General features: G+C 42.3%; 1 protein-coding gene across 1 annotated transcript; it reads right to left on the reverse strand.

Annotated features, from left to right (window-relative positions):
- Positions 1-1,355: 1,355 nt before the first annotated feature.
- Positions 1,356-23,137, reverse strand: ADCK2 (aarF domain containing kinase 2). The gene is made up of 8 exons (XM_089680715.1): positions 21,970-23,137; positions 19,510-19,656; positions 17,632-17,760; positions 12,084-12,179; positions 10,687-10,938; positions 7,897-8,025; positions 4,088-4,141; positions 1,356-2,605 (listed from the first exon to the last, which is right to left on the reverse strand). The coding sequence occupies exons 1-8, from the start codon at positions 22,903-22,905 to the stop codon at positions 2,465-2,467; spliced, it is 1,884 nt and encodes a 627-aa protein (XP_089536841.1). The 5' UTR covers positions 22,906-23,137; the 3' UTR covers positions 1,356-2,464.
- Between the last annotated feature and the right edge of the window lie 2,819 nt (positions 23,138-25,956).

The raw sequence follows: 25,956 nt of genomic DNA on the forward strand, positions 1-25,956 counted from the left end.
CGCACAGCACAGCCCTGTCTGGTAGGACCTGATTTTTTTGATCTGCAACTGTGAGTAAAACTTACAGATCTCGTCCTTCCCCCATGCTGTAACTGGACAGTGAGGGCCCATTCATACCAGATGAAGTGGGATGCATTTTTGACTGTACTGCAACTGTATAGATAGTTCAAAATCCAGGTTATCCTACTGGCATAGTTCACACTATTGCAGTGCAATGAAAAGAGTACTGCAAGCTGCATTTTTCCACACTGAAAATGCAAGAAATGTGCACAAATGCATGTACATGCACAAAAATGCAGTGCACATAAAAGCCCAAAGAAGACAGAAGTGACCTCAAATGAAATGCAAACTTAGGAAAAATGCACTGCAAATGCATACACACGCGAGTAAAAACACGCGTCAAATATACATCCCTACACATGCAAAAATGTGCAGTAATTGCACAGTTTCTGTTGTGAATGGGCCCTAAAAGGAAAGCAGCAGCCTGATGAGCACATTTCTTTGTCACTCTGCTCCCTCCACGTGTGAGCATGCTCCTTTTTAGCACATGGGCACTGCAGAACAACTGATTGGTTTCCTGTGCTGCATCTCCTTACACAAATCTGAGCTCTGCTACACAGGGACTGCAAGAGGCTGACATCAAGTCAAATTTCAATACTGATACTTGCATAAAAAAAAAATGAATAAAGATGTACCTGTATTAATAATTAACAAGCTGCATTCATTTGTGTCTTTTATAATTGCCTGGAAAATCAGCTTTAACAAGTAGTTTTATTATATTTTCACAAAACAGGTCCTTAAAGCGGAGCTCCACCCAAAAGGGGAAGTTCTGCTTTAAGGACTGCTCCCCCGCTCCCCATTAAGGATTGGCACCTTTATGGGGCGGGGGGGAGCGGGTACCCGAATTTGACAGGTACCCGCTCCCATTTCTGGTCCGATCGCCTAGGCGATTGGAAACGGAAAGTGTCCTCCCTTCCCTTCCTGTAGTCTTTTGGGACACGTGACAGGTCCCAGAAGACTACAGGACCATTCATGAAGCGCAGCGCTTCTCGCACATGCGCAGTGGGTACCCAGCTGTGAAGCCGCAAGCTATCACAGCTGGGTGCCCACACTTAAGATGCCGGCGCCTGGAATCCAGGACGGTTGGGGAAACGGGCTGCGGAGGACACACCACAGGACCGAGGGACAGGTAAGTGGCTGTTTTTAAAGTCAGTAGCTACAGTTTTTGTAGCTGCTGACTTTTATTTTTTGACAGCATGAGTGGAACTCCGCTTTAAGGTTTGGTTTGCAAATATATTATTGTAATACCAGAGTTACGTTATTAACTCCCAGATTATCCAGTTTGACCTCAAACATTAAGAATAGACAATTTAATATCCAAGCAAACAGGCACAATTAATGTATAGACATGACATCACATAAATAATTCCTGCTTTCACATTGTTTGCTTTATGTTCGGTATTGTATGTCTCATGCTGGAATGGACAGTTGCATTGTTTCAGATCGTTGCACTGCAGTCACAAAATACTTGTATCAGTTTTGGAACAAGGTTTGGACATTATTGTAGATCAGAAGAGCAAACCCTGAGGGTCAGTGCCAAAGATGGGGTCCATTTTTTTAATTGTCTCCAGATTTAGTATTCATACTAACAATTTCTATCATTTCTATGTAGAATGACCGCTAAAAGCCACACCAGCTCTGAGTATAAGTTAATCAGAGGTCTGTAGCTGTCAAGGAAGTTTGTCATGATGGCACTGAGCCCATGTGGTGCAATTGTGCATGTCTTATGACATTATGGCACACAACTGTAGTAATCTCCTACTGGTCAGGTGTTTGCTCAGTTTTTGTAGCTTGTGCAGTAAAGATCCTCCTGGTCTCTTGAGAGGTCGGTGAATGGGAGGTGTTGGAGACAAGCATTGAAGTTTGTTAATATGCTTTATTTCCCAATATGACTATTAACAGAGCCTTTCTCTAAAAACAGCCTCGTCTCTTGACTGAGTGTCCATCCTACAGTGTCCATTGGGGACACCCCTCCTGCTTTTCAAAACTGCATGAAAATGATAGAGAAATATATAAAAAGGGACAGGTCAAAGAACATTTATTACATTAGGGATCAGGAGTTCCAAACTTCATCTCTACTGTAGTACTTTAAAGTCCAGCCAACAGGTCTAGTTTTGTATAGAATGGGGAAGGGTTAGGAGCTGCAATCAGGTTTAGGATACTTTCCCTCATATTGTGTCTGACACCAAACATCTGGACAGGCTGTGAGGGCTAAATCTCCCCAGCAGAGCACATCAATGAAAACCTGACTGGGGTTCTGAACCTACTTCATCTAAAACTGGCTGGAGTTGGGGCTCCAAGGTAGAACAAAATTAGCACCATTGGTTGTAGATCACCAGAATTCCAATTGGACGTCTGAGGTTTGTAAACAGAATGTTGCTTTGGTCCTTTGTATGTTGTCAGGCTATATGAGGGATGCCGCACTCTTCACCAGCAGAGGCCTGGCCGCCTCCAGGATATCAATCTCGGGATCCAGCGACCGCCCAAGTCCTTCCAAGACTAAGATGGCAAACACTATAGAAGCAAAGTTACTCTCCAGCTTCACCTAGAAATACAGAATTTCACTGACTGACAATGTTTTGATAGAACGTAAAAGAAACTAAGTAATTTTCTATTAAAGCAAAGTGTCAAATAAGATCTCCGAATATCTTACCCACCCTGCATTCTTCAAGGCTTAGACATAAAAGTCATGATATTCCTGACATTGCTGCAAATCTGCAAAATGGAATGATCAGCCAATCTAACTCTGACCCCCAGCAGGGATTATGTGACTGTCTATGACTTGTGATGGGCTTTTGTTCAAATGCAGGTCAGAAGGAGGTCACCTGCAGGTCAAACATTCCTGTCAATAAATTCTAAATCTCAGAAGCTTCTCAAACTGACATCCAACCAAAGCCCATTGACACAAGCCCAAAGCCCATTGACTCAAGCCCTAAATGTGCCTACTTTAAACAAAGGGAACAGGGGAATCTTAGGAATTTGTAATATTTTTATTCTCCCCTCTTGGACAGCTGTAATAGTGCAGTCTCATCTCTCATAAGGGATAACATACTGTCACTTTGATTACTTATTTGTTATCCTGGCACAGCAGAAGTGTTAGGGTGAGAGTCAGGCTATAAGACCATTCTACCTGAGGTCAGTGCTTATAACAGACACAGGGGCGGACTGACCATTCGAGCACTTGGGCACTGCCTGAGGGCCCGGGGTCAGTAGGGGGCCCCATGAAATGCCCCTGGTACCTTTTATAGGCTTTTTTGGGTGTGCTTTGAGTGTGGGCAAGGACACAGGGGCCCCATGATCCCCTATTGCCCGGGGGCCCCATGAGTTGTCAGTCCGCCCCTGAACAGACACCCAAAAATGGTTAGTAGAACACTAGGGACATCGATCAGTATTTTTCACTCAAATAAATCCACTATTAAAATAAAAGGTGAGTGTTCTTATTTAATTTTTGGTGTGCATTGTGTATTTCTTAATGTGCTGTGCAGTGCTTCCTGTAATAAAGACCAGTCTCTGCAGCTCTCTGACTTTGTGCAGGGTGACTGGTCTTGTCTCCGCCCTCTCCTGTAGTTTTCTGTAGGCAGCCTGTAGTGGGTGGGGCCTACTGAGTCCCTCTCACAACTCTGCTCTCTGCACAATCTATGCACAGCATAGTGATGATGTAAATACTACTATCTGGGTTTACAAAGGTATTTGGTTCTTACAAAGTGGATTTATATCCTCTGGAGCTATTGAGAAGTATAAAATGACAGTTTTTGTGCCCAGCATTCTACTTTAAAAAGCAAAAAAAAAAAAACCACAGAGGATCAACATGACAGCCTGCCAATTAGTATTTTCAAAAGTAGATTAGGAAGCATCCCACTATTGGCTCATTTATACCAGCCCTGTGGGCCTGGTTAAAACTGCTGAAATCTCCTTTATCATCATAAACTATGCCCCCCAACCCGCCCCACCTTCCTTTCTGATATGAGCTATACGATAATCATTAGGAAACTGTCTGGCAAAAATGAAAAGGATATATAGATGATACCTTATGTTTCATCAAAAGACGGAACACCTGAGACAGCAATAATGCAACCTGGAGCTGAAAAACAAGACGTGTTTTAAAACATGGAAATAAGAGATCTGGTGTATCCAATCAGTATTCATCTTTTTTGTTGCTTCATAAGTATAAGTTGGCAACCAGATTTTTAGAAATCATTTAAAGAGTTACTAAACCCAGGACCCTGCATTCTCTATATGCGGTCTCTCACATTACACAGAACATGGAAATGCAATTATTGTAGTAAATATAAACTGCTAAATACCATTTCTCAACAGCATTTAGAGCAGTCTTGTGACTTCAGCAGAGCACTGGTTAAAGCTTGTAGGAGGAGTTTTCTTTCTGCTCCAGGAGGATGCAGAATCCCTGACCTCTGTCTGGACAGTGCTGATCACATGCACCCTCCCAAGATTAAAAAAAAAAACCTCTCTAGCAATACACACCAAACTGAGCATGTGCATTATTATTATACAGGATTTATATAGCACCAACAGTTTGCTCAGCGCTTTACAATATAAAGGGAGACAATACAGCAACTATACAGTTCAATACAAGAGGGTTAGGAGGGCCCTGCTCCTTGGAGCTTACAATCTAAGGGCATGTGGCTACGGGTTCAGTCTGTCATATTAGGTAGACATCTGAACAAGGGGAGGATCAGAGAAGACAGGATCAAACAGCCTTTTTACACAATGCAGAGGATTAACCCCTTGGGTTCCACAGTGAGTATAACAAGTATGCTTTACTGCATATACAGCCTGATTTTACTGTTGTGGGTTTAGTAACACTTTAAGTTCTGTTTGTGATAATCAGGATGTATTGGAATGTAGTTCTTAATTTGCAATTCTGCCAGCTGAATTGAAGTTTCAAATCTTTTCTATCTCTGTATAGTCCTGTACCCATGCATATTATGATTCAAGACTGATAATATACTGAAAATACTCTCTTCTCTCAGTAAAACATCCTCTCACTCCAGTGCTCTGCGCTGGCAGAGATGAGTAACAGCTACTACCTTCATTACAGAGTCTTGTACTACAAGGGGAGAGAGAGGTCGCGTCAGACGACATGATACTGAGTGCTGATTACTGCATGCACTGGGTATATCTCTGGTGCATATTGGACTACAGTCCTATTTAGTCATTGTGCATAACAGGAGAGTAAAGGTTAAAGCCCATCTCTGGGAAAAACTCCAGTAGGACGAGAGAGGAATGGCAGGGATATGCATGATTTCTCATCCTTCAATCACAGAATGCCTTGTATTGTGTGAAAAAAACCCCAAGGCTTTTTGTGAATGGTATGGAGTGAGGAGGGGCATGGTGCAACCGGACACCTTTGCTGCTGTTAGTCGATGCTCTCAAGGCTGCAGCACCTGAAAATAACAGAAATCACCCAAATGGCCCTGATTAAAAGTTTACACACCCTGGAAAGTTTGGCATTGGTACAGACACACAAGGTGACACACGTACGATAAAATGGCAATTAAAGGCTCATTTCCCACATTTATGGCTTTTTAAATTGCAATTAGTATCTGTGTATAAATAGTCAATGCGTGTGTTAGCTATCATGTGAATGCACTGAGTAGGCTAGATATTAAGCCATGGGGAGCAGAAAAGAACTGTAAAAGACCCGCATGACAAGGTAATGCAACTTTATAAAGATGAAAAAGGATATAAAAAGATATCCAAAGCCTTGAATATGCCAGGCAGTACTGTTCGATCACTTATTAAGAAGTGGAATATTCACGGATCTCTTGATACCAAGCCAAGGTCAGGTAGACCAAGAAAGATTCCAGCCACAGCTGCCAGAAGATTTGTTCGGGATGCAAAGAAAAATCCATAGGTAACCTCAGCAGAGGTACAGGCTGCTCTGGAAAAGATGGTATGGTCATTTCAAGCTGGAAAATACGACAATATTTGAACAAAAATGAGCTGCATGGTCACATTGCCAGAAAAAAGCCTTTAGTGCACCAATGAGTGTCACGTTGTTGCCAGACATATTGTAAACAAGCTTTTTTGTGACATTTGCTCAGTAAATGCTTCTTTCAGGCAACTCGACCATGCAGCTCATTTTTGTTCAAGTTTTATTGTACTGTCCTCTTTTAAAGGATAAGTCAAGTTTTCTACAAAACATAACAAATGCACATTTTTTGTAGGTAAAAAAATTTACATTTATTATATTTTGTAGCAGAAGCCTGTAAAGCATTGCACCAGTGATCAGCAGATCGTAGATGCCATGCAGGTCTCCTTCAGACTGTCAGTGTATCAGCTTGCTCGTATATCCTGTTCCAGCACGCCGATACTTCTGACAGGAAGATTCAATAAACTGCCACAGCGCTCACAGTGCCATGGTAGTTCATTGAGAACTACAAGCTGACAGCAGCTAAGGCGGTCTAGAATTGTAGTCCATTAATTCACAGGACTCTGAATGAATGATGCACCTGTGTGGGTGGAGCTCCACGTGGTTGTGCTATTTTTAAAAAGTGACAGCTAGTATGGGGAACTTCTCCCCGTACTGCTGTCATAGAGAGGGGGGGGGGAAATCGGGGGTGGCTGCAGGTTTTGGAACATGTTACATGTTCCTCCCTAAAAATCGGAGAAACATGTAACGTGTTCCCAAAGATGAGCTTATCATTTAAAACAATCACACCATCATTTTGCAGAGCAGCCTGTATTTCTCCTAAGTTTTAAATGTTTTTCTTTGTACCCCGAACAATTCTTCTGGCAGTTGTGGCTGCAATCTTTCCTGGTCTACCTGACCTTGGCTTGCTATCAAGAGATCTCTGAATTTTCCACTTATTAACCCCTGGTTCACATATATGCGGTCGTGCGGGCCGTGTTTTGCGCGGGAACGAGAGCTCATTCATTTGAATGGACTCCCGTGCCCCGTGACACGCAGGGAAGAAGTCCCTGCACGTCTTCTGAAAAAGCAGCCCACACAGGAACCTCTATTCCCAGTACGGTTACGTTTTCCAGTGCGGGTGGCGTGCCATTAGAACTAATGCACCCACCCGCGGGTCCGCATTCCTCTGTGTGGGTGGTGCGACTGCACGGATTTTTGTGTGGATCCGCAGCGGAACCACCTGCACAGATGTGAACCAGGGCTAATTAGTGATTGAACAGTACTGACTGGCATATTCAAGGCTTTGGATATCTTTTTATATATTTTTCCATCTGTATAACGTTCCATTACCTTGTTGTGCAGGACTTTTGACGGTTCTTTTCTGTTCCCCATGGCTCAGTATCTAGTCTGCTCAGCGCATCCATGTGAGAGGTAACAAACTCATTAACTATTTATATACAGACACTAATTGCAATTTAAAAAGCCACAGATGTGGGAAATTAACCTTTAATTTGCATTTTAATCTGTGTGTATCACCTTGTCTGTCTGTACCAAAGCAAAACAATCCAGGGCATGGAAACTTTTGATCATGGCCCCTTGGGTCATTTCTGGTATCATTCTGATTTAAAGAGAAGCCAAACAACTATGTGATAATAAATGGTTTCATATAATCTCTATCCTTAAATGAAAGAGTTTTTTTTTTGGCATGGTCATATTTTCAATATCAATACCAAAATGTAACAATTTCTGCCAGGGTATGCAAACTTTTGTTTGTGTCGCACAACTGTATGTATACAGACCTTTCTTACACAGGTTAATAAGCATGGGTGTTTTCAAAATTAGTTAGGATTAACCTAGAATTCTTTGATCTCATGGGGACAAAGACAACAATAAAACACCTAAGTTCCAGCCTTCTCCACTCTATTGACAAAAGCTCCTCTTTTCATCTGTGTCAATCTCACCTTCCCCAAAGACACTGTACTCTTACGGGCCTCATTCACTAGCTCGGCCATCTGAGACTTGAAAGCTTCCACATCCGTACATTGGTTAGCTCTGGCATGGTGAAGGATCAGTTCTGCCACAGTCTCTCCCTACAGAAGCCAACACAGGTCATTAATATATTTTGGCACTGAAGCTCCACCTTTAACACTGAACTCCATACACATATATCAAAAATATTTAACCCAGTTATGGGGTCATTAAAAACAATTACATCATTAAATAACACTAGCATGTATACAGGTGAAACTTGAAAAATTAGAATATCGTGCGAAAGTCAATTTATTTCAGTAATGCAACTTAAAAGGTGAAACTAATATATGAGATAGACTCATTACATGCAAAGCAAGATAGTTCAAGCCGTGATTTGTCATAATTGTGATGATTATGGCTTACAGCTCATGAAAACCCCAAATCCACAATCTCAGAAAATTAGAATATTACATGCAATCAATAAAACAAGGATTGTACATAGAATAATATCGGACCTCTGAAAACTAGAAGCATGCATATGTACTCAGTACTTGGTTTGGGCCCCTTTTGCAGCAATTACTGCCTCAATGCGGCATGGCATGGAAGCTATCAGCCTGTGGCACTGCTGAGGTGTTATGGAAGACCAGGATGCTTCAATAGCGCCCTTCAGCTCTTCTGCATTATTCGGTCTCATGTCTCTCATCTTTGTCTTGGCAATGCCCCATAGATTCTCTATGGGGTTCAGGTCAGGCGAGTTTGCTGGCCAATCAAGCACAGTAATCCCACGGTCATTGAACCAGGTTTTGGTGCTTTTGGCAGTGTGGGCAGGTGCCAAGTCCTGCTGGAAAATGAAGTCAGCATCCCCGTAAAGCTTGTCTACGGAAGGAAGCATGAAGTGCTTCAAAATCTCCTGGTAGACGGCTGCGTTGACCCTGGACTTAATGAAGCACAGTGGACCAACACCAGCAGATGACATGGCTCCCCAAATTAACACAGACTGTGGAAACTTCACACTGGACTTCAAGCATCTTGCAGTGTGTGCCTCTCCATTCTTCATCCATACTCTGGGTCCTTGGTTTCCAAATGAGATGCAAAAGTTGCTCTCATCAGAAAAGAGGACTTTGGACCACTGAGCAACAGACCAGGTCTGTTTTTCTTTAGCCCAGGTAAGATGCTTCTGAAGTTGTTTGTTGTTCATGAGCGGCTTGAAAAGAAGAATACGACATTTGAAGCCCATGTCCAGGATCCGTCTGTGTGTGGTGGCTCTTGATGCACTGACTCCAGCTTCAGTCCACTCCTTGTGAAAGTCCCAAACACTTTTGAATGGTCTTTTCCTGACAATCCTCTCCAGGCTGCGGTCATCCCTGCTGCTTGTGCACCTTTTTCTTCCACACTTTTCCCTTCCACATAACTTTCTATTAATGTGCTTTGATACAGCACTTTGGGAACATCCAACTTCTTTTGCAATTACCTTTTGAGGCTTTCCTTCCTTATGGAGGGTGTCAATGATGGTTTTCTGTACAACTGTCAGGTCAGCAGTCTTTCCCATGATTGTGCTTCCTACTGAACCAGACTGAGAGACAATTTAAAGGCTCAGGAACCCTTTGCAGGTGTTATGGCATAATTATCTGATTAGAGTGGGACACTTTGAGCCGAGAATATTGCACCTTTTCACAATATTCTAATTTTCTGAGATTGTGGATTTGGGGTTTTCATGAGCTGTAAGCCATAATCATCACAATTATGACAAATCACAGCTTGAACTATCTTGCTTTGCATGTAATGAGTCTATCTCATATATTAGTTTCACCTTTTAAGTTGCATTACTGAAATAAATTAACTTTTGCACGATATTCTAATTTTTCGAGTTTCACCTGTACTTGCATCAGACTGTAGGGCAAACTTTGAGCCAATTAGAGCTTGATGGCTTTGATCTGTAAATAGTCTGAACATCTTTACAGAAGGAGACAGCAGAGAGACAACCTCGTCAGTATGCTTTGTCTCCTTCACTGTCCAACCATGGGCTGAAGGCAGGTTACTGACCAAGTTACACTGCCTAGCTGTGGTGAAGAACATTCAGGTCACCAACCTTTCTATTCTGCTTGGCCAGACTGATTGAATGACAACATTGGCTAACCACAGCTTGGCTTGAACCATTCATGTGTGCTTATGTCACTGTTTACTGGGGGTTTCATTTATAATTATGTATAAATTATTTCAGCTTTTGCTATGACTTCCTACCCATTAATCCCAATGAAGGACACAAACAGCAACCTCCAGCAAGGAATGTTTAGCCTCAATAAAATAATATGTTTTTCTTGGCTTTTTAATACGATTTAAAGTTTATCTCAGAACTGATATTTCAATGTTTCACACTTTCTCTTAGGAGCTGTAGAGATTTTTATTGGAAATATTAGATATACAGTATATTTTCAAGTTTCTCCAACCTGCCAGGGCTCTCATGAAGCCACACAATGGTGTCACCATTGTCTCCTTTGATGGATACTTGGCTATGTATAGTTGAATAAACCAATAATTGGTAATCCTAGCTGTGATTGAGAGTGATGCCTTTAATATGGCCCTGCGGAGAAGCAGAGGCATGTAAATGCATGAATGTGATACATCCTGGGTGAAGCTGGACTTTATCTCAAGTTGTACACGTACTGAAAAATTCACATTTACATGCCCCATGAAGATTTTGTCTGGATCTCATGAACTGAAAAAATATCACTTTACATTCCTGTTGACAAAATAATCAGATCTTCAAGCCCATCTCTCACCTGCCGTAAGACCACTGCAGTAAACACAGATCGGAAATTCTCAAGATCTCTCTCCTGCAGTTCTGCAACGATTCCCGCATCCAGCAACACCAACCGGAGAGGGCAGCGGCTGGGGTGAACATTCACAATCAGCGTGTCACACATGTCCACCAACGTGGTCTGCTCAGTCTGTCTTGAAGTAAACTCCTGAGTCCCCTGTACAAGAATATTACCGGGGTGCAGATCAGCATGGACAAAATTATCCACAAACACCTGCAAGGCAAAAACTCAACATGACTATTCACTTTAGGCAAAATAATTCTAGAATAGGTTACTTGGATCATTGTCATGTCATGTCTATTGTCAGTGTATGATACAAAAATGCTCAAACACACAATCCAAATAGTTAACACAAAATACTTAATTAAAATGTAATTACTTCAATATTTGTGATCATATTTTATCTTTAGATTGTAAGCTCTAACGAGCAGGGCCCTCTGATTCTTCCTGTATTCTTACTGTCTGCCCACAAAGTGCTACACAAACTTTTGGTGCTATATATATCCTATATAATAATAATATGCCAATTGCACTTTTAGTTTAAATTAGCTACATACATTTCAGGTGCATCAAAACAAAAAAAGGTGCTAAAGTCTTACAGTTTGTTTTCTTTAGAAAGTAGCCACAGCTTAAATAGAAAAGCTTGTCCCCTGCCAGCATACTGTAGAGAAAATCCCTTGTGCAGAAGCAGTGGTCTCGCTGAAGAGGTCCAGGAAGCCCCACGCCGAGTTATCCCTGTAGCACTGCTATTAGCAAAGCTCATGCTTCCCACTGATTAAAGACCTTTAGCTCTGTCTCAGGAGAGGGTTTGTTGGACCTCTGCAGAGAGACCATGCTTCCATGCAGAGGACAAGTGTCCTCTGGCTGTGCTGGCAGGAGACAAGCTTGTCTACTCTTGTTTCTATTTTCTAAAGCAAACACACTGTAAGGCTAGGTTTACATATGCAGCAGTGCTTGCCACCCTTCTGAAAATGACCATGTTGGATCACTTTTCAGGGATGCTTGACATGCTGTGAGGAGGTGATATGTCACCGCTTCACCACCTGGTTTAACCCTGTAACTGCATAAATGACATGCTTGTGGCACAGCCCCATTCACTGGGATTCATCATTCGTGACAGGGGACAATCAGACTTTGCACACTTTTTGTTTTGATGCACCTAGAACGTATTTAGCAGATTTACACTGAAAGCTCAGCTGTGCTTTTAGAGGAGTATATACTCACGTGTATGTTTTGTAGGGGGGGGGTCATACTTGACTCGTATTAGCAGTCTAAGCAAGTTTGTCCTGCACGTTTATTCAGCAAGACAGTCAACAAGCACACTTCTATGTGTGTGTACACATTGTTTTTACACTTACCATCTTCAGCAGCATGTCGACACCCATTGCTGCTATTCTTTGCTTGATCTGAGTAGACTCTGACCCTTGGACATAGAGAGACAAAGGTTCACCTTCCTGTAACAAAGGATGGATATGTCACAGCTTAAAGTGTTACTAAACGCAGGAACGTGCATTCACTATATCTGGTGTCACACAGTACACAGAACATGGAAATGCAATTATTTTAGTAAATATAAACTGCTAAATACCTTTCCTCATCAGCAGTATATAGCAGTCTTGTGACTTCTATCAGTGTCCAGCAAAGCATTGGTTAAAGCTAGTAGGAGGAGTTTTTATTCTCCCCTGATTGTCCTATGAGGTTGCAGGACCCCTGACCACTGTCTGGACAGTACTGATTGGCCCTGTGCCGATGACATGCACTCTCCCAAGAGAAAAAAAACTCTCTGGCAATACACACCAAACTGAGCATATTCAGCTTGTCCCCAAGACTCTGTTCTATCAGCAGATGGATTGGGTATACTAGAAGAAGGGGAGGATCATAGAATACAGAATCAAACATCCTTTTTAATTTCATCAATTGACAAATCTTTGCCAGTCCCATTTCCCTATAACTTTAGTTCAGCTATTGGGGAAATCGCAGACAGGGGTTAGTCACGAACATCATGTCTCTTTCCTGAGTGTTGTTGCAGGTTTACCACCACAGTTTAACGAAAGCAGGATAACGAAAGATATATGAAGCTACAACAAGAACTCTGCTCCACTCTGGAAGGACAGCAAACAAATCAACATTTGATATTTCCTTTCCTATGACGTCTGTTTCCCACTAATATGATACTGATCCCACCCTTTACTCTTCCTTTTCACAATAGTGTTCTCTGTCCTCAAATTGTCCTTACTTTACCCGTCATCTCCACCCTACAGCTTATACATATCACCCTCACCAGGGCAATGAAATATGTGTGGTCATATACATAGACTTATAAAATAAGATGAGTGCAGCGCTAAAATATGAATAGTCCTTATAAATAAAATGACATAAAATTCATGTATATGATAAAAGTTCATAATAAGTGTAAAGAGCTCAGCGTGACGTCAAATATCCCCAATCCATCACTTCCTCAAAAATTGGTGATAGGCAGAGTATGGATAAATTGCGCACTCACCGGATGCACAAAGGTATTGCGCAATGTATAGATAAATGGAGGTCTGCCAATGGGTCCCTCTCAGGTTAGGAATGGAATCAGCCCAGGATGGATGGATGTCATCAGGAATACTCAACCCTAGGTCCACTTTAAGGACACGGGTGCAGCCTCTTCAATATGATGGGATAGTCACCAGGGGGAGCTCAAGACAGATTTAGGCATTGCGTGTTTGAAAGCATTGCAGAAATCCACCAACTTCTTCTCATAGTATTTGCAGATAATCACCTCTTCATGAGGCTCCACATTAAATATTTCACCCAAGTATGCCTGTCCTGTCGCTCGTATCCGGGCCCGACACCGACTATTAGCCTGTGTCCAGAGTCGCTGTACTTCCTCCTCGCTGGGGAAGATGACAAACTCTTTCCCCTTTCCTGTCCAAACTTGGCCACCTCTGTCTACAACAGTTCACTCTCAACCGCACTGGACGCACATGCTCCTCTAACTACACGAAGAATCAGGCCACAAATGTTACAACCCTGGCAAAATGACAACACCAGAGATCTCATGAGATGTCATGCTCTTGAAAGACTGTGGCGTAAAACCAAATCCCTCCAAATCTTCACCATAAATAAATCTGCTCTCCATTACCATTACTCCCTCCATGCTGCCAAACAAACTTACTATGTCTCTCTTATTAATACCTTGTCATTCAGTCCTCGCTGGCTCTTTGCTACCTTTAACTCTCTGCATTGTCCCCCACCTCCTATACTCAATAACTCACTCACTGCTCAAGAGATTGCCAATCACTTCAAAGACAAGATTGATGCAATATATGAGGACACATCCGCTATACAGATATCATCCCCACTTAACATACCTTGTCCAAAAACACAATCAACACTTTCCTTTTTTGACCCAGCTACTGCTGAAGAGGTTACCAAACTGGTCTGAGATGCCCACCTAACCATTTGTCCCCTGGATCCTGTTCCCTCACAACTACTACGGTCACCCTCTTCTATCCTATGCTCTCTCACTCACTTGTTCAATCTCCCTCTCTTCTGGCACCTTCTCCCCCCCCCCTAAAGCATGCACAGATCACACCAACCTGAACAACTTAAGACACATCTCCTTGCTCCCATTCACCTCTAAACTTCTAGAATGCTTAGTCTACAACTGTCTTAGCTCCTACCTCACTGAAAACAACATTCTTGACCCCCTACATTCTGGCTTTCCTTGCAGCATTCCACAGTAACTTCCCTGCTAAAACTCACTAATGATTTACTATCTGCTAAAACCAATATCCACTACTCCATACTCTTACTACTATACCTCTCTGCAGCCTTTGATACAGTTGACTCCTACTCAGTAAACTCCACTGCCTTGGTCTCTGAGATTCAGCTGTATCCTGGTTCTCTTCCTACCTGTCACAGCCCTCCTTCAGTGTTAACTATAACTCTGTCTCCTTCTCTCCACTTCCTCTTTCTGTAGGGGTCCCCCAAGGCTCTGTTCTTGGACCCCTTCTCTTCTCTATTTACACCACCTCTCTTGGTCACCTGATAACCTCCCATGGCTTCAAATACCACCTCAATGCCAATGACATCTAAATCTATCTCTCTACCCCTCACTCCTTCAGTCTCCTCTTGCATTACTAACTGACATATCAGCATGGATGTAGTACTACTTACTTAAACTACAGTTGCATTAATTGGGCATAAAATGTGCTCTGAACGTCATCTAAGTCACAACAATAGAAGAACACAGTCTGCTGAACATAATACTACACAAACATTAGATGTTGCAATGTTTTAATTGCACATAACATGTAAACATTCACAGTGCAGGGAGGAAAGAGTATGTGAGGCCCTAGCTTAATGACTTCTCCCAGAGCTAATTGGAGCCAGGAGTGAGCCAACCTTGACTCCAATCAGTGTGATGATATTGGATGTGTTGCTGACAGCTGTCCTGCCCTTAAAAAACACACACCTGTTTTGGGTTTACTGGTTTCAAGAAGCACTGTCTGATGTGAACCATGCCTCGCAGAAAAGAGCTCTCAGAAGACATACGATCAAGAATTGTTGACTTGCATGAAGCTGGAGTTACAAAAGTATCTCCAAAAGCCTTGATGTTCATGTGTCCACGGTAAGACAGACTGTCTACAAATGGAGAAAGTTTAGCACTGTTGCTACTCTCCCTAGGCGTGGTCGTCCTGTAAAAATGACTGCAAGAGCACAGCGCAGAATGCTGCATGAGGTAAAGAAGAATCCCAGAGTGTCAGCTAAAGACCTACAGAAATCTCTGGCACATGCTAACATTTTTGTTGACATATCTACAATAAGGAAAACATTAAACAAGAATGGAGTACATGGGAGGACACCACGGAGGAAGCCATTGCTGTCCAAAAATAATATTGCAGCACGTTTGAAGTTTGCAAAAGAGCACCTGGATGTTCCACAGCACTACTGGCAAAATATACTGTGGACAGATGAAACCAAGATTGAGTTGTTTGGAAGAACACACAACACTATGTGTGGAGAAAAAAAGGCACAGCACACCAACATCAAAACCTCATCCCCACTGTAAAACATGGCGGAGGGAGCATCATGGTTTGGGGCTGCTTTGTTGCCTCAGGGCCTGGACGGATTGTTGTCATTGATGGGAAAATGAATTCCAGAGTTTATCAAGACATTTTGATGGAAAACGTACGACCATCTGTCCGCCAACTGAAGCTCTGCAGAGGATGGGTGATGCAACAGGACAATGACCCAAAGCATACAAGTAATTCAACAAAACAATGGCTGCAACAGCACAGAATACGCCTTCTGGAGTGGCCCAGTCAGAGTCCTGACCTCAACCCGATTGAAATGCTGTGGCATGACCTTAAGAGAGCGATTCACACCAGACTTCCCAAGAATATTGCTACACTGAAACAGTTTTGTGAAGAGGAGTGGTCCAAAATGACTCCAGATCGTTGTGCAGGTCTGATCTGCAACTACAGGAAACGTTTGGTTGGGGTTATTGCTGCCAAAGGAGGGTCAACCAGTTATTAAGTCCAAAGGTTCACATACTTTTTCCTCCCTGCACTGTGAATGTTTACATGTTATGTGCAATTAAACCATGGCAACATCTAATGTTTTTGTAGTATTATGTTCAGCAGACTGTGTTCTTCTATTGTTGTGACTTAGATGACGTTCAGAGAACATTTTATGCCCAATTCATGCAAAACTCCACGTAATCCCAAGGGGTTCACATACTTTTTCTTGCAACTGTAAATCTCTCTAAAACCGAGCTGATAATATTACCTCCCCCTCGTGCACTCCTACATGACTTTTCCATCAAGATCAATAATACAACTAGCAGTCCCTCCCCTGAAGCCAGGGTACTAGATGTAATTCTAGGCTCTGACCTATCCTTTTGGCCTCAAAACCAATCACTGTCAAAAGCTTGTAGACTTCTCCTTTGTAACATCTTTAAAATTCGCTCCTTTTTACCAATGAAACTGCCAAGCTACTCGTTTATTCCCTTGTTATCTCTCGCCTTGACTATTGCAACTCCCTTTTCATAGGCCTACCTCTCCGTAGGCTGTCCCCTCTTCAGTCTACTATGAATGCTGCTGCCAGGATCATCTACCTTACCAACTGCTCAGTGTCTGCCACCCCTCTCTGCCAATCCTTCCATTGGTTTCTGATTGTCCAGAGAATTAAACTCAAAATAATAACAACATACAAAGCCATCCACAACTCTCCTCCAAGCTACATCACCAATCCTGTCTCCAAGTATCAACCAAACCGTCTACTCCATTCCTCTCGTGATCTCCTGCTCTCAAGCTCCCTTGTCTCCTCTTTCCATGCTCGTCTCCAGGACTTTGCCAAAGCGTCTCCCATCCTCTGGAACTCTCTACCTCAATCTGCCTGTCTATCCCCTACTCTGACTGCCTTTAGGCGATGCCTGAAAACTCATCTCTTCAGGGAAGCCTATCACACCTTCAAATAGACATGTATTACTACTATCAGATCATCCCCCACAGTTATAACCTTTTGTACCTCTTGCCCCACCCTATTAGATTGTAAACTCTAATGAGTAGTGCCCTCTTAAGCCTCTTGTTTTGATTGTGTTGTAGCTGTACTGTCTCCCGTTATATTGTAAAGTGCTGTGCAAACTATTGGCACTATATAAGTCCTGTATAATGATAATAATAACACACAATACGGAGGATTAACCCCTTAGGTTCTACAGTGAGCATAACAAGCATGCTTACTGATTTTACTGTTGTGAGTTCAGTAACACTTTAAATGAATGCTTTCATGAGAGAAAAATGAAGGCTGCTATCGTTGACCTCTCCAGAAAATGCTAGTTACCTGGCAGCAATAGTAATCTCCATATTTCTGAGTTTCAGGTTCCAGCATAGACTTTGTCCTAATACTCACCTCAAAGGTCTCCACAAGGATGTTCCTTGTAACGAAGGGTCGCAGTGGGATAGGAAACTTTATAAAGTCAATTTTTTCAAACTTTTGATGAAATATCTCCAAATTTCTGGCTTCATATTTGAGATTTATCTGCAGGAAGAAGAGGAAAAGTTGTTATGCTTGTTTTAGACAGTTCTTATACTCTACAGTTATAACCTCCAGCTAATTATTTTTATTTTATTTTGGAAAGAGCAAAGAAGGGTTGCAGCCTCTGTCAGATTTTTACTGTCACTATGATTTCCTTTCACTTCCTCTCAGGATAGCAAATCTCTAAAACAGGCATATAGACAAAAACGTTACAGCATAGTGGGTAATGGTTAGAATGAGGTTCTGTTGCTGTCAGCACCTTCCTGCCCTGATAAAAAAAACTACCTGATGGGTCAAAGATGAAAATAAAAGCTTGACTGAAATTTTAAATTATTACACTCTATCCATATTTAAAAAAAAAATTAAAGCTGAACTCTGACACCCTTTCCCAACTAATCACTAGGTTAGCTTGAAAAAAAAATACTCTAAATGCCAGCAATACTCACCTAAATCACCTTCGGTTCCACGTGGAAGCACTAGGGCTGTTGGTTTGAATCCCAACCATAGCACCACCTGCCTGGAGTTTGCATGTTCTCCTTGTGGCTGCATCTGTTTTTTCCCACACTCCAAAGACATACTGGTAGGTTAACTGGCTCCTATCTAATTTGGCCCTAGTATGTAAATGTATGAAGGTGAGTCAGGGACCTTAGACTATACGCTTCTTGAGGGTTAGGGACTGATGTGAATGTACAATATATATAAAGCTCTGTGTAAACTGACAGTGCTATACAAGTACCTCTAATAAATAAATCCATGGTTATATTAATTCTTCCTTGCAGTAAGGAGTGTCCTTTAAGGATCTACTTGGATGACGTGGTAACACTGTATTGGCAACACAGAGACAAGGTTCCTCTGAAGACTGGAGCAGCTTATGATGTTAGGAAGAGGTGACCAGTCTACTGCCGAGCTGGACCAAGCAGTTGTTACTTCCAGGGGCAACATTATTGAAAGACACAGATAGCAGACTTAAGTAAAAGATGCTTGTTTAGATATTTGTAAATAATGGTGAACCTCTAGACTGTCCATAATTTTAAAAGGGCACCCCATTCTAAAATGTGAAAAACTATTCTAATATTTTTTTATAACACACCAACATCCACACATGTAGGACATCCAACATTAGAGGTGATTTATTCTTCCAAAGCAAATACACAATTGCACACTGGTACTGTGTAGTATTCCAGTGTTTCTCTTCTCCCCCAGTTTTTCTCCATCACTGAGCTAATGTGACCCCAGCACTGATGGAGAGGGGCAGGGGAGGGTCAAAATAAGATACTGTGCAGGTAACCGATATCCTGCTTATCAACTTATGATGTCATTGGTTGTCAGGCGGCTAGAAGGTCGTAATGGTGCACAATGAAAACCCGTGGCTTTGTGTAACTAAAAGGCAGGCTTCTTCCACCCGCTGGCTTGTATACAAGTTTTGGGCAATTTTTAGACATTTTGCCAAGGCACCCCTGAAAGAGCCTCAAGGCACCCCAGGGAGCCTGGGCACCCTGGTTGAGAAAGGCTGGTTTAGAGGTTACCATTTCTGCCTTGCAGTACTAGGGTCCCTGGTGTGAATGCTGGTCACTCTTTAAAGCTCAAGAAACATCTCATGAAACCATCTCTCTTTGCTGGTCTCTGCAGTTGAAAAATAAAAAAGATTACATGCTGGCACAAGGGGCAAAGCTTTACAAAGGAATGTCATCATTCATGTGTGCCTAGAACTGCAAGATGTCTTAATACAGCCCTGCTAACAGTTTAACTCACTTGCCGAGTCATGAGTTTCTCAAACTCCTCCACAATCTCAGTCAGGCTCAGCCACCTGAATCCAGGGATGAGGTCAAGCAGTCGGCTCCAGGTCTTCATTAGGAGGAGGTCCATTTTAACCTGTTGTCTTAGACCTGGATGCAGGACCTAGATGGGGGAGCAAGCAGAAAGTAGTGTCATGCAGTGTTCCACTGTCCAGCTCAGTCCATGATTCCTGTTACACAAAAAGTGAAGGTCTGCTTTACGGATAGTCTCAGCCCCCCCAAATATAAATGGTTTTAAAATGCCATTGGAAAATAAATAAATACATGAAAAATGCTTCTAGGAAGCAGGGTGCCCTCCAGAGGAGCTGGACATACAAAATCCTGTGAAAATGTGCTTTAACCCAGTGATGGGCCAAAGCATATTTTTTAAAAAATTTTTTTACTTTACTTTTCAATGGCCTTTTAAACCAATAGTAGTTGTGGACTGTCCATATTCCGGGCTTTCCATTTTCATGTAAGGTGCGCTTTAACCATATGCTCAGTTTGAAATGTCTAGATTTGTAGCAGGTAGAGGATTACACGTGCATATGCTTGAATGCTCAATTGAAGAACACATTTCACTGTAAGGGTCACCATACAGGTTACAATCTAACCATACAATATTTTTACAATCAACTTTAGATTTACCAAAACTATATAATCAGAGCAGCTACCTAATCTAACCAATTAATCTGTATCCATTGAGGCAGGCACTTTCACTTTATAGTTTTAGGAGATATAAGGGTTCATGTACACTGCAGCTCCTAAACTGACGTTCAGGAGCTTTTCTGCGTTTTTTCAGCAGCCCCTGAACTCTCCCTAATGTTTTCCTATGAGTCCATGACAGTCGTTTACAGGCAGTTGAGTTTACAGTCTTTTTTTGAACGCACCAAACTTGCATTCAGGAGTAGATTTTACCGGCTTTTTTCAAACGCCAAACGCTTGTAAATGCGGTTAACCACGTTTATAAGCATTTGCGTTTAAAAGCGATTTTTAACAGTTCCATGTCCAGATGCTGTCCAGAGCCTTTTTTCATCATCAGAAATGCATGCAAAGCGTTTTCCATGTATTCAAATGGACCTAGTACACCAACGCAGTCAGTTCCAGGTTTTGCGTGAAGGAAAAAATGGTAGAACGTGCCGCATTATGTTCATGATGGGATCCATAGTGAATACAACCAGAAAAGACAGATAATCTCAACACATACTGTTCTCTCTGCTTCTGCTCTCTCTATTCCTCTCAAAATGTCTGAAATAGTTAATTTTTTACTATTTTTCAGTGCATTCGGGGCATTTGGGAAGGTCTCCTGAGGTTATATTTTAAAAACGCTTCTAAATGCAAACACACATAAACGCGGTATGCAAACGCGGCTAAACAGACGTTTTTTAACCTATGCTTTCCAGCAGTCAGTTTCCATTGTTCAGAAGAGTTTTCCAAACGCCCCGTGTACATGAGCCCCAAGGGCTTGTTCTTACATTCAGTAGCCCCTTCCACCTTTTTGAAAACAGATCTGCAGTGTTTCACATCTCAGAGGTGTTTGACAAGTGGTGAGGCCGCCGTTTTAGGCCCCATTCACACCAGCAGACCAATGGGGTCCGCCTGTCCGTTTTTCAGGCAGACCCAATCGGTCCATCTACAGACAGATGTACCGGTGGGTGTCAGCAGACAACAGTCCACTGACACCCACCAGCATCCGATCCAATCCTGTACGCCAAAAACAGACGGATGGGGATCCGTTTCCCATCCGTCCAGTGGATCGGATGACAATTGGGTGGAAATGGACAGGCAGTCCGTTTCCATCCGACTGTCCCATTGAAATCTGCTGGCAGTGTCTGCGTCCGCTCTGCGCCAGCAGAGCAGAGCAGAGACCTGTCATCTGCCTACTCAACAGGGATCAACGGAGAGATCCCCCGCTGAACAGGCGGATCACAATGATGGATCTACCCCATCTGAAAGGGCCCTAACCCTGTAAATGCCACACCACTGCGCTGTAACAGTGTACATTACACATGATTGCAGGGAGGTTATGCTGCAACCCCACACACTTAAATGGGTTGTGTTCAGTGGTGGTACCACCTTCTGAATGCAACATGCTGTTTAATTTTTTCTTCAGCTGCTGCATGTGTACAGGCCTGTTCTTTAGGTGGGCAGAGGTAGCGGTGGTAAAACTGTGGCTCAGCTGAGCCGACTCTCTCCACCAAGGGCATAGACAGTAATACAAAATGTAAAATACTTTTTATAATATAGAGAGAGAAGAGGTGAGAAATTCTTTCAGCTTCTTATTGCTGTCTTTGCCCATGCTGGGGAGATCCACGATTTCACATTCAGTTGGGCTGTCACAGAGTGAAATCAGCCATGAAACAGAGTTTCAAAAATTCTGCAATGGAACATAAAAAATGTAGTACTTTTGGTCACTTTTTGGTCATTTTGGCCTTACTTTTACGGCGACAGGAATCAAGTGATGAGAATCATCTTCTGATCCCTTTATGGATAAAGGATCTGGGTCTTCTTTTTGGATATCGCAGGTTCCACCAGTATCTCCTTGGTTTTCAGGAGCGTCATGATCAGATGGTCTCCTTTTTCCTAGAGGCCTGAAAATTCCACCAAGCCCCGCCACTTCCCATGCCTCAAAGCCATAGTCACTCCCAACGCTTCCAATCAAGGATTGTGATTCCATAGTATCCATAACAGATAGGTCAGCGTAGGCTTTGTACACCTGAGCAACACAGCCAGAACCTACAGGTTCCTTACTTGGAAATGTTAACATTTGTCCATAGTTATCTCCGAAGGCTCTTTTCAGGCAAAACTCGGTGTAACCCCAAGAGTGTGGTGCCACCTTAACATGAAGTTTGGAAAATTTGGCACAGAACATTTCAGAGAAAATATCTCTTCGAGTGCTAGCCCACTGGCCAAGTTTAATGCACGCTGGCCCTGATGACTCGGTGGCCTTCAGCAGAAGATGAAGCCACAGGGTATAAAATCTGGCTGAAAAGAATGTCAATGGATACACTAGTAAGAGCGGCCCAAATTTCAGGAAGAGGACGCAAGACCGCGCAACCAAGCGCACAATGAAGCTGGTCTTTTTCAGGAGGCTATCTCCAGATTTCTGATGACTTGGTGAAGCTCCAGGAACCATGGCCACCTCTGCTGGTACTACCCCTTGGTATAGTCTTTCACATTCCGTTGGCACATACCTGATGCCCAGGCACATCATTGTGATCTTCGAGAAGCTTTTTATTCTGCTGTGCTTGAATATGTTTCCCTGATATCGAAGTGCAATTTCCTTCCACCTAGATACATTCCTGGAGCCCCTGAAACAGCATATCCTGCTGCAACACAAGAAGCCAGTTCTCAAATGCAAAATCTGTGACATTGCAGAAGTCAGGTCATCCACAGGCAGTAGTAGCTCTGCTTCCTGCCTAGTCAGTCTTCATGGAGGGTTAGATCAGGCCGGTCACCAAGACTACCTCTGCTTTCCTTGTCTCTTATTTCACGAGCTTGCCCGTCACGTGACCCGTACTACTCCATGAAGACACCGCGATCCCAGAATGGAACGCAGCGAACAGCAACATCCCAACCGAATGACAGCAGGCGGCCCCGCCCCCAGAGACCACGTGCACTCTATTAACTCTCGCATGGCCACAACACATTGCACTAGGTGACTAGGAGGAGCTTCTGTCTGATTTACATGGACAAGCGGGACTCTGGGGAGGAATCAGTGACAGCCATCAGACAGTATTGACTTTTATATTGATGAGCAATCTTCTAGTGTTTGCATAGCAGGGAATTTTTCATATAATGTTGATATAATTTTAATATAATACATCCATGTGGTTTTCCTTATAATAATACATCCATGTCTAATAATATAATACATCCACGTCTAATAATATAATACATCCATGTCTAATAATATAATACATCCACGTCTAATAATATAATACATCCACGCCTTATAATATAATACATCCTCGCCTAATAATATAATACATCCACGCCTAATAATATAATACATCCACGTCTAATAATATAATATATCCACGTCTAATAATATAATACATCCACGTCTAATAATATAATACATCCATGTGGTTTTCCTTATAATAATACATCCATGTCTAATAATATAATACATCCACGTCTAATAATATAATATATCCACGTCTAATAATATAATATATCCACGTCTAATAATATAATACATCCACGCCTAATAATATAATACATCCACGTCTAATAATATAATACATCCATGCCTAATAATATAATATATCCACGTCTAATAATATAATTAGAGATGAGCGAATCGAACCAGGCGAACCGGAATTCGATACGAATTTCAGGAAAAATTCGATTCGCGTCGAATCCGAATATTTGCCTACTTCGGGTGCGCGAATCGGATTTTTCCCGATCAGCCGGCAAAAGTGTCCCTGCAGAGAGCTCCGCTATTTCTGACATTTCTCTGACAGTTCCTTCACATGTACAGCGGTTGAAACATTGTATCTATTAGTTTCCATTTAGGATACAGATGTTTCAACCGCTGTACATGTGAAGAAGCTGTCAGAGAAATGTCAGAAATAGAGGAACTCTGCACATACACTTTTTGCCGGTTTGGAATTCTTATTTTCATCCTACTTCTTCTTCTTCTACTTCTTCTTCATCCTCATCCTCAGAAGAAGAAGAAGAGGATGAGGATGAGGATGAAAAAGAAGTAGGATGAAAATAAGAAGAATTCCAAGCCGGCAAAAAGTGTATCTGCAGAGTTCCTCTATTCTGCAGATACACTTAGAGGAGCTCTGCAGATACACTTAGAGGAGCTCTGCAGATACACTTAGAGGAGCTCTGCACATACACTTTTTGCCGGCTTGGAATTAATCTTATTTTCATCCTACTTCTTCTTCTTCTTCATCCTCATCCTCATCCTCAGAAGAAGAAGAAGAGGATGAGGATGAAGAAGAAGAAGAAGAAGTAGGATGAAAATAAGAATAATTCCAAGCCGGCAAAAAGTGTATCTGCAGAGCTCCTCTATTCTGCAGATACACTTAGAGGAGCTCTGCAGATACACTTAGAGGAGCTCTGCACATACACTTTTTGCCGGCTTGGAATTAATCTTATTTTCATCCTACTTCTTCTTCTTCTTCTTCTTCTTCATCCTCATCCTCATCCTCAGAAGAAGAAGAGGATGAGGATGAAGAAGAAGAAGAAGAAGAAGTAGGATGAAAATAAGAATAATTCCAAGCCGGCAAAAAGTGTATCTGCAGAGCTCCTCTAAGTGTATCTGCAGAGCTCCGCTATTTCTGACAGTTCTGTGACATTCACTCCATACAGCGGTTGAAACATTGTATCTATTTGTTTCCATAAATGGATCCATTTATGGAAACAAATAGATACAATGTTTCAACCGCTGTATGGAGTGAATGTCACAGAACTGTCAGAAATAGACAGAAACTGTCACAGAACTATCCTTCTTCTCATCCTTCTCCTTCTTCTCATCCTTCTACTCATCCTTCTCCTTCTTCTCATCCTTCTCCTTCTTCTCATCCTTCTCCTTCTCCTTCTTCTCATCCTTCTCCTTCTTCTCATCCTTCTTCTTCTCATCCTTCTCCTTCTTCTCATCCTTCTCCTTCTTCTCATCCTTCTCCTTCTTCTCATCCTTCTCCTTCTTCTCATCCTTCTCCTTCTCCTTCTTCTCATCCTTCTCCTTCTCCTTCTTCTCATCCTTCTCCTTCTTCTCATCCTTCTTCTCATCCTTCTCCTTCTTCTCATCCTTCTCCTTCTCCTTCTTCTCATCCTTCTCCTTCTTCTCATCCTTCTTCTCATCCTTCTCCTTCTTCTCATCCTTCTTCTCATCCTTCTTCTCATCCTTCTCCTTCTTCTCATCCTTCTCCTTCTTCTCATCCTTCTCCTTCTCCTTCTTCTCATCCTTCTCCTTCTTCTCATCCTTCTCCTTCTTCTCATCCTTCTCCTTCTCCTTCTTCTCATCCTTCTCCTTCTCCATCTTCTCATCCTTCTCCTTCTCCTTCTTCTCATCCTTCTCCTTCTCCTTCTTCTCATCCTTCTCCTTCTTCTCATCCTTCTCCTTCTTCTCATCCTTCTCCTTCTCCTTCTTCTCATTCTTCTCCTTCTTCTCATCCTTCTCCTTCTCCTTCTTCTCATCCTTCTCCTTCTCCTTCTCCTTCTCCTTCTCCTTCTCCTTCTCCTTCTCTTTCCTCATCTCCAAGGGCATTTAAATTAAAGGTACAGTGTTCTGCAATAATTTAAAGGCTCTCTGAAGCCTAGAAACCCTTTTTATAAGTTAACTTCGTAGCGAATTAATTCGCATCGAATCAAATTTCTTCCTGAAATTCGGCGAATCAGCCGAATCGAATTTTTGAATAATTCGCTCATCTCTAAATATAATATATCCACGTCTAATAATATAATA

This window comes from Staurois parvus, unplaced genomic scaffold, assembly GCF_062004578.1.
Source record: "Staurois parvus isolate SC_StPar_1 unplaced genomic scaffold, SC_StPar_1.0 ptg000249l, whole genome shotgun sequence".
NCBI lineage: Eukaryota > Metazoa > Chordata > Amphibia > Anura > Ranidae > Staurois > Staurois parvus.

Bases quoted from the DNA above. Each gene is read 5' to 3' on its own strand.
- ADCK2 (XM_089680715.1), bottom strand. From the start codon at position 22,905: ATGTCACAGATTTTGCATTTGAGAACTGGCTTCTTGTGTTGCAGCAGG. The intron at 8,026-10,686 runs GTGAGAGATGGG...TGGCTTCTGTAG, and splicing joins CTGCAGTGGTCTTACGGCAG to GGAGAGACTGTGGCAGAACT. The intron at 2,606-4,087 runs GTATCATCTATA...CTGTATTTCTAG, and splicing joins GTCTTTTGATGAAACATAAG to GTGAAGCTGGAGAGTAACTT.